Source organism: Mytilus californianus, unplaced genomic scaffold (assembly GCF_021869535.1).
Source record: "Mytilus californianus isolate M0D057914Y unplaced genomic scaffold, xbMytCali1.0.p SCAF_1, whole genome shotgun sequence".
NCBI classification, from domain to species: Eukaryota; Metazoa; Mollusca; class Bivalvia; order Mytilida; family Mytilidae; genus Mytilus; species Mytilus californianus.
The window spans coordinates 132210724-132227515 of NW_026262581.1; the positions used below are offsets into that span (position 1 = coordinate 132210724).

Genomic DNA, 16792 nt, shown 5'->3' on the forward strand with positions numbered 1-16792 from the left:
CCATCTTTAATGACCTGACAACAGTATCGTAACTGTACCGTTATCACTTCTAAATAAGTTTTGTTTAAAGGTTTGGTTAGCTTTTGAGGTGAATGACGACATTTTTGTGCATTGTATAGAATATTACCAAAAAAGATTGAATGTGAAATACCTGAACGTATAAGATGTCTGCACGTTGATATATATTTACGAATGATATCCTTGTAACCGATTATAACATTTAGTAATTGTTTAAACAAGTTTGTGATATCGAAAACCCTGGTGTAAAAGTTTTTCAGTGATACAGAAATTTCTTTCGTTAAAATCATATATGTCGACCGCTAGTTACCATAGGAGTAGGCACAATTGAAGAACAAAAAAGGTTCACATTTTGTCTCCCGGAAGATATTTTAAAATATCTTTATGTAATAGAACCTGATACTCTGTATTTACTTCAGTGTTTTCTAACAAATATTCCAAATTTAGTTAAGCATGCATTATTAATGTTGGTTAAATTCAAAGTAAGAAGATATCTAGGAAGGAAAAAAACCCAAATAGTAATGGATGATACACAACACCCCCACCGAAGAAAGAAAGAAGAACACTACACTGAAATATGATGACTGAGCAACATGGACTCGCCAAAATCCGAGCAAACGTAAGAAGTTTGTTTAACCATTAAGTATTCTAGTCAAACATTATCAGTTTAAATTGTTTGCGTTGCAACAAAGAACAAATACTGAATTTTCAAATCTGCTTCTATTTTGAGAATAGAGGAAGGGGAACGCGATCGTTATTAGATATCCGAAGAAACAAAATGGGGATTTGAAATCACTTGTTTTTTGGTCTTTGTAGTTCCAAACATGCATTGCTGGTAAACGCTTATGATGTGTCCAATCAGAATAGGAGGGATGACGTGCATTAGCCCTCTAGAATATCAAACAATGTAAAAGATACATGAACAGTATTTAAACTAAAGCATTACGCAACAGAAAAAAATATAAAAATTTACCAAACAACATGTACCAATAGCAAGGAGACACATTTCATCAGGATTTGCGGGCTTTTTTCGGAAAATGCACATTGGAAGAGGACGAGTTCGTTTCTAAAAGTGTACCTTAAATACTGTCTTCCTTTTTATTTTATCCAAAACCAATTGAAAAAAGTCATAATTATACTTTTGCTTTAATTTCTGCGTCTTTTGTTTTGGGTGATAAGTTTTGATTCGCTTTTTGACAATGATTAAGAGATGCGAAAGATACCAAAGCGACATTTCAAACTAAGTCAAAAGAAAACTGACAATGCTATGGCCATAGCAAACTAAAGACTGAGCAACACGAAGCCCACCACAAAACCAGGGTGGTCCCAGTTGCTCCGGAAGGGTAAGCAGATTCTGATCCACATGTGGATCGCGTCGTGTTACTCATTTAAGTACAATGAATAAAGGCAACAGTAGAATACCGCTGTTCAAAAGTCATAAATCGATTGAGAGAAAACAAATCCGGGTTACAAACTAAAACCGAGGTAAACTCATCAACTATAAGAGGAAAACAACGGAACAACAGAAACACTGATGTGCAACAAAAAAAAAACGCCAACATACATAGAAACGAACTATTTGATAGCAACTGCCATATTTCTGACTTGGTACAGGACATTTTAAGAAAAAATGGTGGGTTGAACCTGGTTTTATGGCTAGCCAAACCTCCCGCTTATATGGCAATGCTAAAAAATATCGCTAAAATGACAACACTACGTGACAGAAATACAGCACAAACAAACGCAGCACAGAGAAACGCACAAATAAATAATATAATAGTCGTTACAACATGTAAACCGCAGAATAACAACGAACATCTTCCATTAACGACAGCACAGGACATCACAAACAGTGACGTATTTTTGTAACGAATATATAATCTTGAAATTCATACAATTATTTTCACAATACTAGTCTAAACAATTATCATGACTACGACGGTATTGAAATGCTATTTTAAATAAATGCTGTGACGACGTCATAATTATTTGGACTAACACAATACTTTATCCATTGAAATGGAAATTAACTCGTCTATACTGACAAATAAGACATATGTGAAATGTACCGAAAATACAGAATTCAAACCACAAACGATAAGACATAACACAATATCTAACAGGAACCACAACAGAAACATCATAAATAAATACATGAATGTTGGATGTATAAATACCGAGACACGTCGTATACAAACCCGATGATAAGTCTAATTCGTTATGTCACATTCGAGGAAAAAATGGACGTGGCTGTGGTTCCGATAATTGGATTTTATCTGTCGTCATCTACTAAGGAAATCATGATAGGAAATGCAAACTCAACAATCATTATGCAAAATCTGCATTCAACGTCTAATAAATGAATGTCTTAAGATCTTCTATATGTCACGAAATCATTATCACAGCTTTTTTCTTAAATATGTAACCTTTGAACAAACTTGTTAGTATAGATTATCTTACCAATGTTGTAATTAGATCTTTGAATATAGTTTACATTGGCGCCAATATCGATTTTGTCATCGGCAAATTAAAACATAACTAAATTTGTATTCTTTTCAAACAGTTTCTTGGGATGTATTAATACACATCCACGTTCATTTTCTATATAGAGATTACTCTATCTATATATAACATTATACATATTTATTAAAAGGTTAACTCCTAACTATCCTACTGCCTGTCGATACTTTTAACTTTGGCATTGCACAAGTCATGTCTTCTTTGACTGTCCATGACGTTAAAACACTAAATCCCTGGGATGTGTTTTAGTTGATTTTAGTCTCTGATGCATGATTTTTCATTATTAATTGTTTTTGGCTTTTAACTAGCTTTCAGTAACTGCGAGTACTCTCAAATCGTACTTTCGTTTTAATTTTACCTTTTGATACAATTTGTAATGCATTTTTGTTATTTAATGTTTACTTATTTTGTGTTATATCTCGTCTCACTATTTTTAATATATACCACCTTTGATAAGTGTTTGGTATGACGATAAATTTTCACTTCTGTTCTCGTACTATGAACAACAAAATTATTTATTTTTATAATCTAAATCAACTCTAAGATATATGGAAACTAATCACCTTCTTATTGGCAAAAATCACACAGTCTGAAATATCATTGATAAGACAAAAGCTGAAGTTCGAAAAACTAGAATAGTTTCAGGAACATTTAAACTCAATTCTGAAAGAGCAAAATTTAATCAATCACCTTGTCCACTTTGTCAGTTATGTAATCTTTATGAGGAAAATATCTCTCATTTTCTCTTGGATTGTCCACTGTTATCCAAAACTAGAATTACATATTTTGAATCTATCAAGGACTATGTTATTCAACATACAACAGAAGAAGTATGGCACAGTGTATTTCAACTTAAACCAAACATTATCAGGCTGATTGTAGACTGTAGACATTTTTCTCAAATACTAGCAGATATAAATATCATGAACACGATAGAAGCCAAAACTAGGGAGATGTGCTATCAACTCTATATAAAACGCTTTTTAATTAAAGTTGCTTGAGGCAATGGATGGTTGACGGTCTAAAATAGGCAATTATCAGTCTGTATAATCTGAATTTTATTATTCATAAATGACAGTTGGATTTTATGTGTAAATAGAAAAGTTTTACCGTGTATAATACAGTTGGACATTAACTTTTAAAAACATATGTAAATATAACCAATACTTGGATTTTATCCTTGGTGTTCCTTACAAAAGAGGGACGAAAGATACCAGAGGGACAGTCAAACTCACAGAAAAGGAAGCTTATACTGAGAGAAGAAGAAGAAGAAGTAAACAATATTTCCGTACTCCATGTATACCTTACAACAAATTTATTTTATTTACCTGTGTAGGTTATTTTATTTGGCGGCATTTTGTCCAAGGTTATGGTTGTCTTTTTGCTATTGTTCTACATCTAACCCCCTTGTTTTATTAATTTTATATTTACATTGTCATAGATCAAATTTATTTGTTCAGTGTATGTTCACTTGTTTTTGTTAATATGTATTTTGATTGAGTTAAGCCATTTCAATTGATATTTTAGAGTGTGTCTTTCTATGTTGTGATGTTACGCTATTGTTTTACGTAGGATGAAGGTTGGCGCCTATTAAAACGTTTAAACCCGCTGCATTTGTTTGCACCTGTCCTAAGTCAGGAACCTGATGTTCAGTGGTTGTCGTTTGTTCATGTGGTTCATATGTGTTTCTCGTTTTTCGTTTTTTATATAGATTGGGACGTTGGTTTTCCTGTTTGAATAGTTTTACACTAGTAATTTTTTGGGGCCCTTTATAGCTTGCTGTTCGGTGTGATCCAAGGCTCCGTGTTGAAGGCCGTACTTTGATGGTTTACTTTTACAATTTGTGACTCGGATGGAGAGTTGTCTCATTGGCACTCATACCACATCTTATATATATGTACATATTTGAATATGTTCATCAGAACATCATTATATTCATTGTCTTTAACTCATTTTGGTATACATGCTCAATTGTAGAATTTTTTTTTTATATTGAAGACATCATCTTCAACTAATTGTTTATAGTGTCTAACTATCTATGAAGTTAATGAACGAGTGAAATGATATTAATGGTATCACTTTTACCACACCTGATGCGCATTTCATTAATAATTAATATCGTCAGTTGATGCGCAAGACCAAAATATTTGAAAATTCAAAACTTTATACAATCGTTTTTGGGCTGATAAAACCAATTAGATCTAAAGTAGGGCCTAACCCGGACAACATTATTTTTTCTACAACTCAAGCCATCTTCTGTTATGATTTGTATCCCAAAAATCTCGTAGTATCACTAATTAATGTTATACAATTCAATCATGTTCTGGGATCTGGTATATTTGATGAATCCCTCCTCACATCATGTTTGAAAAATCGAAAACTGAAATATCGTAAACAAGTGCTTGGCTCTTGTTCATTCTTTATTAATGCAATGGAGGTGTTGCCATCAAGTCAAAAAGGATCAAATCCTGATAATCAGGGATAAGGCAGGATTGTTGGGCTGAACTTGAGACAAAGTAAATGTATATATATAGATGAATGAAACAATATTTCAAACTATGTTAATTGATTGATAAATAAATCATGTTTCAATGTTTTCGTTTGCTTATTGGCATTTAACTGATATCACATCAACCTTTTTGTGTATATGTACTGGTGTGCAGAGTATCATCAGCCTACTGTTTTATGACAGATTTGATGAACAGTGCATTGTCTTAAATATCGTCCATTGACCTCATCTTGCTTTGCTACTTCTTCTAGTACTACAAGTACTATTTGTATTATTATGAATATTATCACCATCATCGAATTAATCACGATATCGTGATCACATAATAATCAATCAAGGCAACAGAATTTCAGATTATTGTTTCCAAATAATATAGGAAAATTTCATTAACTTTAAATAAATTCTATTGTTTCTTTTTTGCGTATAGTAACTATCACTAGGCTTTCAAACTACGATAATGAAAATATAATATATCAACGAACAAATAAATCAATTGATAATTAACCATATTTTAATCTATGATTTTTCTTTGCCTTTTACTGAACCTAAGCTTTGTATTTCTCTTTGTATGATGAGTATGAGCAACATCCTGACGTTTCAGATCCTTAAAAAATCATCGCCAAAAGTTCAAATATTTAACAAAGAAAGAGGTAGGACTCAGATCAATTCTCACAGGCGATACATTCTGTTATATTTCTTGGGTTTTATATTTCGATCCTTATTACAATACTTTTACCGAGAATTAACAATACCACACAAAATGTCAAGCAAATGAACTCATCATAGATACCAGGATTAAAGATCAGCCCAAAAACGATTGTATAAAGTTTTGAATTTTCAAATATTTTGGTCTTGCGCATCAACTGACGATATTAATTATTAATGAAAACATTTATCGGTGACGCTCGGATCAAAATAAGCTTCTTTTGGATGAAAATTAGGTTGCATTTCTGTAAATATAGGTAATGCTACTCAGACTTTATAAAACGTCACCAGTGTCTGAGCAGAAAATTGATGAACCAGGGTTGTATTAAAGAACGTATCGTCCTTTTTCTAAAAAAAGTTCATCGGAAGATACCACCACCTTGCTGATAAATATTCCGTATCAACTTCACAAATAATACATGATGGTCTTAAATTATAGATTCTAGGTACTGACGTTGTTTATCATCTTAAATACGTGTTAAAGTGTTCTTTTATTTGTCTTTGTAAATTATTAACCCTTACTTTTTAGTCCATTTTTTGTAATATCCTTTTGGCGTGTCTCGGTACTTACACATCCCGCCATTGTGTTATTGTGCTATGGTAATTTTTTGCATTCCTGTCTTACATTTTTGCTAATGTGCTTTGTCTATATGCAATTTTGTTTTTCTTTGTTGACATATTTGTTTCTTTTTATAGTGATTAAGATTAGAACACAATGTTGACTGCTGTACAAGAGAGTCGAAATATACCAAAGGGACATTCAAACTCATAAGTCGAAAATAAACTGACAACGCCATGGCTAAAAAAGAAAAAGACAAACAAACAACAGTAAACAAAACACAACATAGAAAACTAAAGACTGAGCAACACGAACCCCACCAAAAACTGGGAGTGATCTCAGGTGCTTCTGAAGGGTAAGCAGATCCTGATCCACATGTGGCACCCGTCGTGTTGCTCATGTTAGTACTATTCCGGTAATAAGTCTAACCCAATAGGTCACATTCAGTGAAAAGGGGACGGTATTGTAGTTACGACAATTGGAACATATCCGCTATCATCTGTGAAACGGATGTTCCATAACGGTCAACCAACTCTTGATGGCGCCCGTAAAATTTACGAAGGAATGATTTCAACTTCACCACTTGGAACTCTTGGTTTAATAGCTTGCTTGTAAGCAACAACCCTCTATCAAGGAAATCATGATAGGAAATACAAGCCCTGGAATATCGTATCAACTGGGAGATATATATTCTGTATGCAGGCTCTGCTGGAATGTTGCTACATAGAAATGGAAAGTTCAAAATTGGGAAGCTGAAATCATCTCTTTTGTCGTAAAGTTTTGTTTTCATCAAAAATCATTGTAAATTTCTAGATGTAAGTCGAGATATGAGGCAGACCTGACTGTATCTGTTGTATATCTTATCTCAAGTTCGATGGGATAGATGCGTTCAACATAGTCACCAAATTTTTGACATTTTTACCTATTATGTCTGTTTGTTTTGTTCACACATTGTTGTCAATATAATGGAATTTTATGCGACTGTCATACAAGTTTGAGGTTTAGCTAGCTATAAAACTAGGTTTAATCCACCATTTTCTACATTAAGAAATGCCTGTACCAAGTCAGGAAATTGATAGTTGTTTTCCATTCGTTTGATGTATTTGAACTTTTGATTTTGCTATTTGATAATGGACTTTTCGTTTTGAATTTTCCTTGGAGTTCGGTATTTTTGTTATTTTACTTTTTCCCATAGGAACTCCTTTTACGGCTAAAACTGTGACACTTTTACTATGAAGTTTCGTAAAAAAATCATATCCCGGAATGAAAAGTTCATATGCACTACTATTTTTTGCAAAGGTCAAAACATAGGGTTGTGAGGCATATTTTCAAAATTTAAATGCCTTGAACTTCTAAGTGTTTAAACGTATACTAAAACTCTGTACTACCCCTCCCTTTACTTTGATTCTTCCTGACAATTCAATGTGTCTGCTATCTATCAGTATTTATACTGGTAAACTTCCCAAGTTGTGTCTCTGTGAGATGAAACATGGAGATCACACCTGAGAACCAGTAGGTAAAAAAACCTAAATATCTATCAATATTAAATATCTCTCCAAAAGAGGCGTGGTTTGTTAATCAGCTGTATTTACAAAGTGCAACCTTTAGAGATCACCATAATATAAGGCAAGTAATTTTCAAAATAAAACAAGGCAAAACAAAATATAAAAAAAAACAAACCCCAAATAAAACACACAATGATTTATTAGACAAGAATGTTCGCTTATCAAACTATAAATTACAAACTGATTTATGTGAACTGAAATAATAATGATTATACATCTTTGCATTTATACATAGAAACTTGAAAAAATATACCATTCTTACGTTGTTCACTCCTCTCTCTATTTTCCAAATTATCTAAATCTCCATTAATGAATTATCAAAACACATAGACACATATTGTTCTTATTTCACCATACATTTTCCATTTAAACACTGTTAATCTTATATTAAAAACTTCGACAGCAGCTTCTTAATCTCCATGCAGGAAATGTAGCTCTAATCAACTTCTTATACAAACTAGGACTATCAACCCAACAGTCCATATGTTTGTAGTATTTTATTCAGTTTTCAAAAGAAAACATAATCTTCCATCACGGAAAGAGATTTCTGGTACTACCTTGATTTATTAGTTACTCTTGCAAAACTATTTCTGTTCAAAAGTAGACATTTATATTTATCTAACTCAAGTGGAGTTGTCCTTCCATTATTCAATCATCTAATTTATGCCCAATTTCTTTTGACTTTTCGGCATATTTATGAGTGTTTGCGTCGGGTCTACTTTTAAACATGATTCCGTATCGTCCGCATTGAATTTCATAACTGTGAATGTTATTGCTTATCATGCGAAATGTTCTTTCGTTCACCGAATAAGATATTTTGCTCGAAACTTGCCTTTACTTCGGGTCATTTCACGGAACCCATTTAATTCCACAGTTATTCTAGCTTTAAACATGCAGCAATGAGTCACTTCTTTCCTTACTCATAGCAATAAAAGTTAGATATGTAATTGTTTTGTAATTTGCCTTTGTTTCCTATCAATTGCATGTCCAGTTTCTGTAAAGTTCTAGAATAAAAACGGCAATTATGACTGAAGGATTGCTTCTAGTTTTGTCATATCTCATGACACACGATAATTTCTTTTTGATCCCTAAATAGCATTTTGTCAGTTGAATGATCATCATTTCTCAAATTCTTATGAAAATATTGAGTTTATGTAAAAACATAGAGGAAACGGAAATAATGACTGTAACTTGGTTTCAAGTTGTGTCCATATCTTTCTTTGATATATGATGATTTCTATCCATATCTCTCTTTGATATATGATGCTTTCTGTCCATATCTCTCTTTGATATATGATGCTTTCTGTCCATATCTCTCTTTGATATATGATGATATCTGTCCATATCTCTTTTTGATGTATGATGCTTTCTGTCCATATCTCTCTTTGATATATGATGTTTTCTGTCCATATCTCTCTTTGATATATGATGACTTATGTCCATATCTCTCTTTGGTATATGATGTTTTCTGTCCATATCTCTCTTTGATATATGACGATTTCTGTCCATATCTCTTTTTGATATATGATGCTTTCTGTCCATATCTCTCTTTGATATATGATGTTTTCTGTCCATATCTCTCTTTGATATATGATGATTTCTTTTTGATACTTTTCTTACATTTTTGTCCGTTTGATGTTTGTTTCTGGAGTCATGGTGAAAAATGTCAGTATCATTTTGTGTAGTAGTAAGATGGGTGTCCACGTTAGACATCAGTCCTTTGCTGTTCTGAGTTACATTTTGTTGACTTCTTTGGTTATATTCGACCACATTAAGCTGTGAAGATCTGAAAAATAAAAAAAATAAATTTTCCTTGTCCATTGATCTTTGGTATATAAATCGTCTCATTGGCAATAATTACAAATCTCCTTGTTTTCAAAAAGAATATATTTCAAAACTTGGCATTTCACAAGTGTAAATGAAATTTAAAAGAAAAGAATGATAACGCAATTCCAAGCTTATGTCCTACTGAGAATGCATGAAATGTGAGCCTTTGGACGTTAAAACAAAGGTGAATAAATCAATAAATCCGTCATACTTTTACGGTATGCAACTTTCACAACTTGTCAATCCTCGGGGAGGGGGTTGGGGGGGATGGGGCAATTATTATGTAATGAGTGGTATGGATGAGCTGCTGGAATATACTATTTAAATCTTATTTATGATAAGGGCGAGAAGTTTGGACTAGATATACTTGATTGAATCAACAGTATCTGAAACTAATAATATTGCGATGGATGGATGCGATTTAAACAGTCGTAAATGCATCAAGTAGATATATCTCTACTTTATAGCGCAAGCATGATAGCTATCTTTTGTCAAAAAATATATGATTCGTTTTGTATTTTTGTTATTCCAAATACATGCAAAGGGTGAGGTACTTGATGTTTCAGCCGCTCGTCCCTATCTCAAAAGGATTAATGTGCTTCCAATCCCCGAGTTCCAGACCCAGTGATATGTTTTCTAAAAAGGAGCTTTCATGGTAGGATGGAAGAAATGATAGACGAATGCATAATTGAATAAAGACCAATTGAAGGACAATTGACAAGAGAACGAAACCCTAGATCCTACTGAATCTAAATTGTGATTATATATTTTATATTTAAACTGTACAATAAAATAAAATCAAATTTGATATGAATTTATAAAATATATACTTACTGAGCAGGAGCTGCAAATATTCCAGGTAATTCTATAATTACTATAATTGAAATTGTAAACATGATGATTGACGTATTCATTTTCAGCTTAAAACATAAATATCTATATGAATTAAGTTCAATCTTTCTGAAACGGTATTTATACTAATAAAAAAAACGCAGGGATTTTTCTGTCTAAAATTAGATTCATAAAGTTTGATAGGGTAGTTCTATAATTAGATTATACGTATCGCATACGAATGATTAAAGACAATTTCGGAAAACAGATAGTGCGAATATTTATCGATGACTTTATTATTTTTAAATTTTATTCACAATAAACTAAATACAAACATCGGAATTTTGATGTTCTTAAATAAGATTGCCACATGTAATTCAAATGGCAGTGTGTCATAATAATATATTTTAGTTTATACCATATTCAATACGAATAAAAGGTTTAATTTTCAGAAAACGTAAATTGACAAAGTCTTTTCAGGTGACCTATTGATTATAGAATAAGGTAAATTTTGTAAATAGAGGATAGCCATGTCTGTAAAAAGACTAAATAGCTAAAACGAATAGCATAATTTGTATAACGTTTTCTCATCTACATAAAGACAACATTAGTTGACCGATGTTTTAATCTCTAAATATGTTAATAAGACAAATCAAGGTAACAAACCAAAACTGAGGGGATTGCATGAACTCCAAAGGAGCTAAACCGGATGATTGACAGGATAAGCGTTTCATATTATGCATGAATCACAGGCCACGAGAATCGACACTCAAAATATCTAAATCGAGAATAGGACATAATCGGTAAAAGTACAAAAAAGACGACTATTCCATTATCTTAAGATCTAAGATTACGAAAACATGTTGCTAGTGAGTTGAGACTTAGACATATCATATCGGTCAACCAAATCGACATGGTGACCGTAGAACTTGTGTAGTGTCGGTTTTACTCGTTCACCCCCAAATCTTTGTTGAAACAGTTTTTGTATAATGTGAATACCACAGTACTGCTAATGAAACCAATATTATGTGAACATGCACGAACGTAACATAACAAATAGAGATGTGTATGTAAACGCCATACGATAGGACAGAGGGTATGTTATGTTGAGAAATGGTAAGTTGACAATTGGAAATTATCATGTTGAGCATATTTCGTGGCTTGAAGTCGTCCATCTGAGCTGATATCGAGGAAAATATTATGATATGAAGCATATCTTTTAATTACGTTAGTATCCTCGATCTCAAGTAAGCTAGGGGATATGAGATGCAAGCACTAACTGGAATGTGGGTTATTGAGTGACAGGAAATCATCAATATATCTGATAGTGAAATTAAAGAATTTAATAAGATGTGTGTTTCTTTTTGTCTTTGCGTTTTGTCCACAAAAGTCTCATTATTGACGCTCGAATCAAAAAAGTTAAGAGCCAAAGAAATTACGAAGTTGAAAAGCATTGAGAACCAAATGAGACAGTTTTGTATGAATTCGGCTGCAATAACATTAACATTACTAAACTCATTGCACCAGATGCGGATTTCGACAATAAATGTTAGTTCAGTGATGCTCAAATAAAGGCAACAGTAGTATACCGCTGTTCGAAATTCATAAATCGATTGAGAGAAAAAACAAATCCGGGTTACAAACTAAAACTGAGGTAAACACATTAACTATAAGAGGAGAACAAGGACACAACAGAAACGAACTATAAGATAACAATAGCCATTTTCCTGACTTGGTACAGGACATTTTAAGAAAAAATGGTGGGTTGAACCTGGTTTTGTGGCTAGCCAAACCTCCCGCTTTAATGGCAATGTTAAATATAACACTAAAATGACAACATGACATGACATGACTACAATTCAAATAAATGGAAGAACATACAGAACAGAGATACACACAAATAAACAATACAATAGAACATTACGACAAGCTATTAGTTATTAAAGGTACCAGGCTTCTAATTAAATACGCCAGACGCGTGTTTCGTCTACACAAGACTCACCAGTGACGCTCAGGTCAAAATAGCAAACAAAGCCAAACAAAGATGAAGAGCATTAATGACCCAAAATTCCAAAAAGTTGTGCCAAACATGGCTAAGGTTATCTGCCTGGGATAAGAAAACCCTTAGTATTTAGAATAATTCATGTTTTTGTAAACGGTAAATTTATAAAAATTACCATATAATAGATATACATGTTAACACCGAAGTGGTGACTAATACAGAATAAAAAAGAATACGTAAAACAACCTAGTTCAGCACATAAAAACAGCAAAGCCGAACAACGCATTGTATGTCAGCCGAATTGATCGACGCACAAAAGTGACGACACAGGTAAATTTCGAAAGAATTCCAAAAAATAGGATAGAATTCAAGATTAGGTTTGTAATACTGATATAACATGTATTTAATAACAATGAAAATTACAATACTTATTAAAATAAGATTGTGTTAGTAATTAGATAATTAATTGTATTATCTAGCTATGTCGGTATTTCTTCTAAATCAAACTGAAAACCAAATACATAGTGTAAGTTTAGTTGACCCAAACTGAAATCTTATAAATAAACCTTAACAAAACTTTGAAGAGGTAATACAATAAAAAAGGCCCAAAAGTAAAAACAAACTCGGACAATGAATCGGAACTATGCTTGAAGGAAATTAATTCCATAAATTAAAATAATCTCCAATTTTTTGCCTCTGACCTCTAATGTTTTGTTTACTTAATTCATCAATATATCACTATGGCATGCATTGAAATATCGAATTTCCAATGCAAGCTCTTTAATACTTTAAATCGTCAATTTCTCGTTAAAATATATTGTTGGAATTTATTCTCAGAATTGTAGCATATTTACACTGACTATCTTTACCACCGTTTCTTTTAACCATTCCAAGAACTGAAGCAAACTGCATTTCAAGCAATTTTATCATCACCCGGAATGTCTAGAGTTACATATTAAGGCGGTCAAGGGTAATAAAAACATCGGGTATAAAAATTTCATACTGAATATATATTATAGTATTCTTCTTCGGGGATCACACGTTGAATGAGCAAAAACTTAAACGTAAAAATCGTTTCAGGTCAATTTTGCTAAAAGGGAGTCTCATAATGTGCTAAAGTACATTATCATTTAGATGAAAATTTACAGTAAAACATATTTTTTTCTATATCATGCAAGAACCAAGTAACTAGACTAGACTAGACTAGACTAGAATAGAATAGAATAGACTAGACTAGAATAGACTAGAATAGACTAGAATAGACTAGAATAGACTAGAATAGAATAGACTAGAATAGAATAGAATAGAATAGACTAGACTAGACTAGACTAGACTAGACTAGAATAGACTAGACTAGACTAGACTAGAATAGAATAGAATAGAATAGAATAGAATAGAATAGAATAGAATAAATTTCCTCAAGGGGCAAAGTGCATATACATATATGACATTATATAGTTACAATTACAAATACAATAAAGGAGAACAGCAAAACAGTATACTAAAGTTAGATATTATAAATATTGCTAAAAGTGTCACAGTGTTACAAAATACATGTTTACTCAAGGCAGGTGTTTTGATAAGAAATAGCCAAATTGTTTCAAAATATTAATAGACTCGCAGTTTAATAACCAGATAAATTTATTAACCATATCTAAGGAGTGAAAGTTTTTACATTCTTTGAAGATCAGATCAAATAACTAATCTCTATCCTTAGAGTATGCAGGACATTCTATAAGAAAATGAAGTTCATCTTCCATTTTATTGAAATCGCATTTAGTACAAATTCTTTGATGTACTTCTAATTTGGAGTATCTCCCAGTTTCAATTTTGAGTCGATGAGATGAAATCCTGAACATTGTAATAGCTTTTCTCAGATCAAAATTATTCAAGATATTTGAATAATTTTCTTTATAAAATGATGTTTTAAATTGACAATATGTTCTTATTTTTCCTTGGCTATTTAGGTTATAAGCATTCTCCCAAGATTTAACATAGGATACTTTTAAACAACTAAGTAAACTTTTCTGAATTTGTATTTACTAAAATTAATAAAGTTACAAGGCAGATCAATAATTTTACATAGGTGTCTGACACTGCTATACCAATTATTGTGATTATTATTATCTAAATATTTTGAGGTCTGTAAGGTTTTATACAATAAAGAGTCCTCAGGCGTATTTTCAATTCTAAAATGATAATTCAATAAGTTTTTCATAAGACTTATATAAATAGGAAATCTACCCAGGTCAGATAGAACAGCAAAATTGCTGCTCTTTCTATTAACACCCAAAATAAATTTTGTTATTTTCATGTGTAAATTATCTGGTTCAAGATCTCAATAAATTTTATCTAGGTGTATACGATTTCTAAATTTACTACTCTTTGGGTTAAACGTACCCCAAATTTCAGAGGAGTATAAAGAAATAGGTTTGATCATATGATCAAATAGATGTAGACTGGTTGTAATTTTTGGATGTGAACGAATAACATCTTTGCATAGTTTATAATAGCCTTTTAGACTCTTTTTGTACAATTCGTCTTGTATGAGAGAAGACCCCTGAAGCAAAAAAAATAAGACCTAAATACTTAATAGTCCTGTACACATTCCAGTTCAACTTGCTGTAGAGTAAATTTTTCGTTGGTACGTTTACCCTGCTTATTGCCACTTGAATTTACTACTCATAACTTTAGAATCCTGCTGTGGATTTATGTCAAGGAAATGATGGTTAAGAATTTTCCATGATAATTTACAGTGACAGTCACTTAAAGTTGGATTAAAAGTTAAAACATTCAAATACAAAATGTTTTTCAACAAACTATCTGAAGCCAGGAAATAATCGACGACACTGGTACCCATGTGATTATAGCATGTATATTTTCCTAAAGAATAAACCAAAGTTCTACCGTTTAAAAAACGAATTTGGTTACTCAGGCATTATTCAATCAGTTCTTTACCTCTAGTATCAACTGTTGTATTCCTGCTGTTTCTAACATTCAAGCTGAAATCAACTGGACAATCGTCATTACTAATTGGAAGATGATCTGCACCGTCCGAGGACACAAAGTCTAATAGATTTCCACAACGTGCATTAAAATCCCCACAAAGTACGACATCTCCCTTAGATTTAAAATGTAATATGTCCTTTTCTAACAACTGAAGTATATCAGTGGACAAGTTTTTAGTATAAATGGATTGGGCTGGTGAATCAACAAGACTGATAGTTTACAAGCAGATTACATACGTAGTGGTGAAAATCAGTCAATTTAACACGCTACCGATACACCAAGATTATAACCAGTGTATGCATAGTAAAGTAAAAACTGCCCACTCACATATACTCACAGAGGACTAAAACATACTTTACTTTTTTATTAAATTTAATTCATCGTAAGAAATAACTACACCATACATTTGATGGAAAATCTAATATGACAAATCGTCACCTTCAAATATACTTAGAACAAAACATTGCACGAAACGTCAAATAACATGCAATTTTTGAAATATACGATATGTTTAAATGTAGGCAAGGTACTGTTTTCCAAAAATATATGGTGCACAAATAGTTCTTTACATCATAAAATGTCTTGTCCTTAGCTCAGTTTGTAATTAGTAATCGTATAATCCCCAAATTTTGTTGTCAAATATAGTTAAGTAGTCTTTGATCGGCTTTGAATTGTATTACCAACTTATGCTTCTCCATCTCACGGCATCTTAATTCTGTCCAGATTTTGTATCGAATACACTTAATAGAGCCATCTGTTGATGTCCGTAAATTTTGACTTCTGCTGGAGGCACAAGTAGTACTTTTAGACTTTTCATTATACCCCACTAATACTTGATTTTGATTTTGAATAGATCATGATACCACACTGGTTCATCATAACCTGACACTTTTAGTCTATGTTTTGGTTTTGCGTTATCCCAAAAGTTTCAAAGCATGAGTCTTGAATGTCCTGGATACAAGTGCACAAGTTTTACAAGTTATAGTTCTTGATTCAAACATCTACTTTCATTTTTTTCTTACACAGTAATATTCATTGTTTTATCCTCATTTTTCACAAGTCGATATATTCACTGTTTTAAAGTCTTTATGTGAGTGATATCTTGAAATTTCTGGTTTTCTAGTGTTTCCAAGAGATTTTAAACTTTGATGATAAGATCACTTGTAGATTTTTATATTTTGATACTCAACATGTACTTGGAAAGTCATGATTTACCTTTAGAAATCAGAAGCTTTGATATATCATTC

General features: G+C 32.1%; 1 protein-coding gene across 1 annotated transcript; it reads right to left on the reverse strand.

Annotated features, from left to right (window-relative positions):
* Positions 1 to 7997: 7997 nt before the first annotated feature.
* On the reverse strand, positions 7998 to 10654 carry LOC127734720 (uncharacterized protein DDB_G0283697-like). The gene is made up of 2 exons (XM_052244744.1): positions 10538 to 10654; positions 7998 to 9662 (listed from the first exon to the last, which is right to left on the reverse strand). The coding sequence occupies exons 1-2, from the start codon at positions 10615 to 10617 to the stop codon at positions 9074 to 9076; spliced, it is 669 nt and encodes a 222-aa protein (XP_052100704.1). The 5' UTR covers positions 10618 to 10654; the 3' UTR covers positions 7998 to 9073.
* Between the last annotated feature and the right edge of the window lie 6138 nt (positions 10655 to 16792).

What these genes read in the sequence shown, in the direction of transcription:
- LOC127734720 (XM_052244744.1), bottom strand. Translation starts at nt 10,617, where the DNA reads ATGAATACGTCAATCATCATGTTTACAATTTCAATTATAGTAATTATA. An exon ending in ATATTTGCAGCTCCTGCTCA is followed by an intron (nt 9,663 to 10,537) that starts GTAAGTATATAT and finishes TTTATTTTTCAG; the next exon opens with ATCTTCACAGCTTAATGTGG.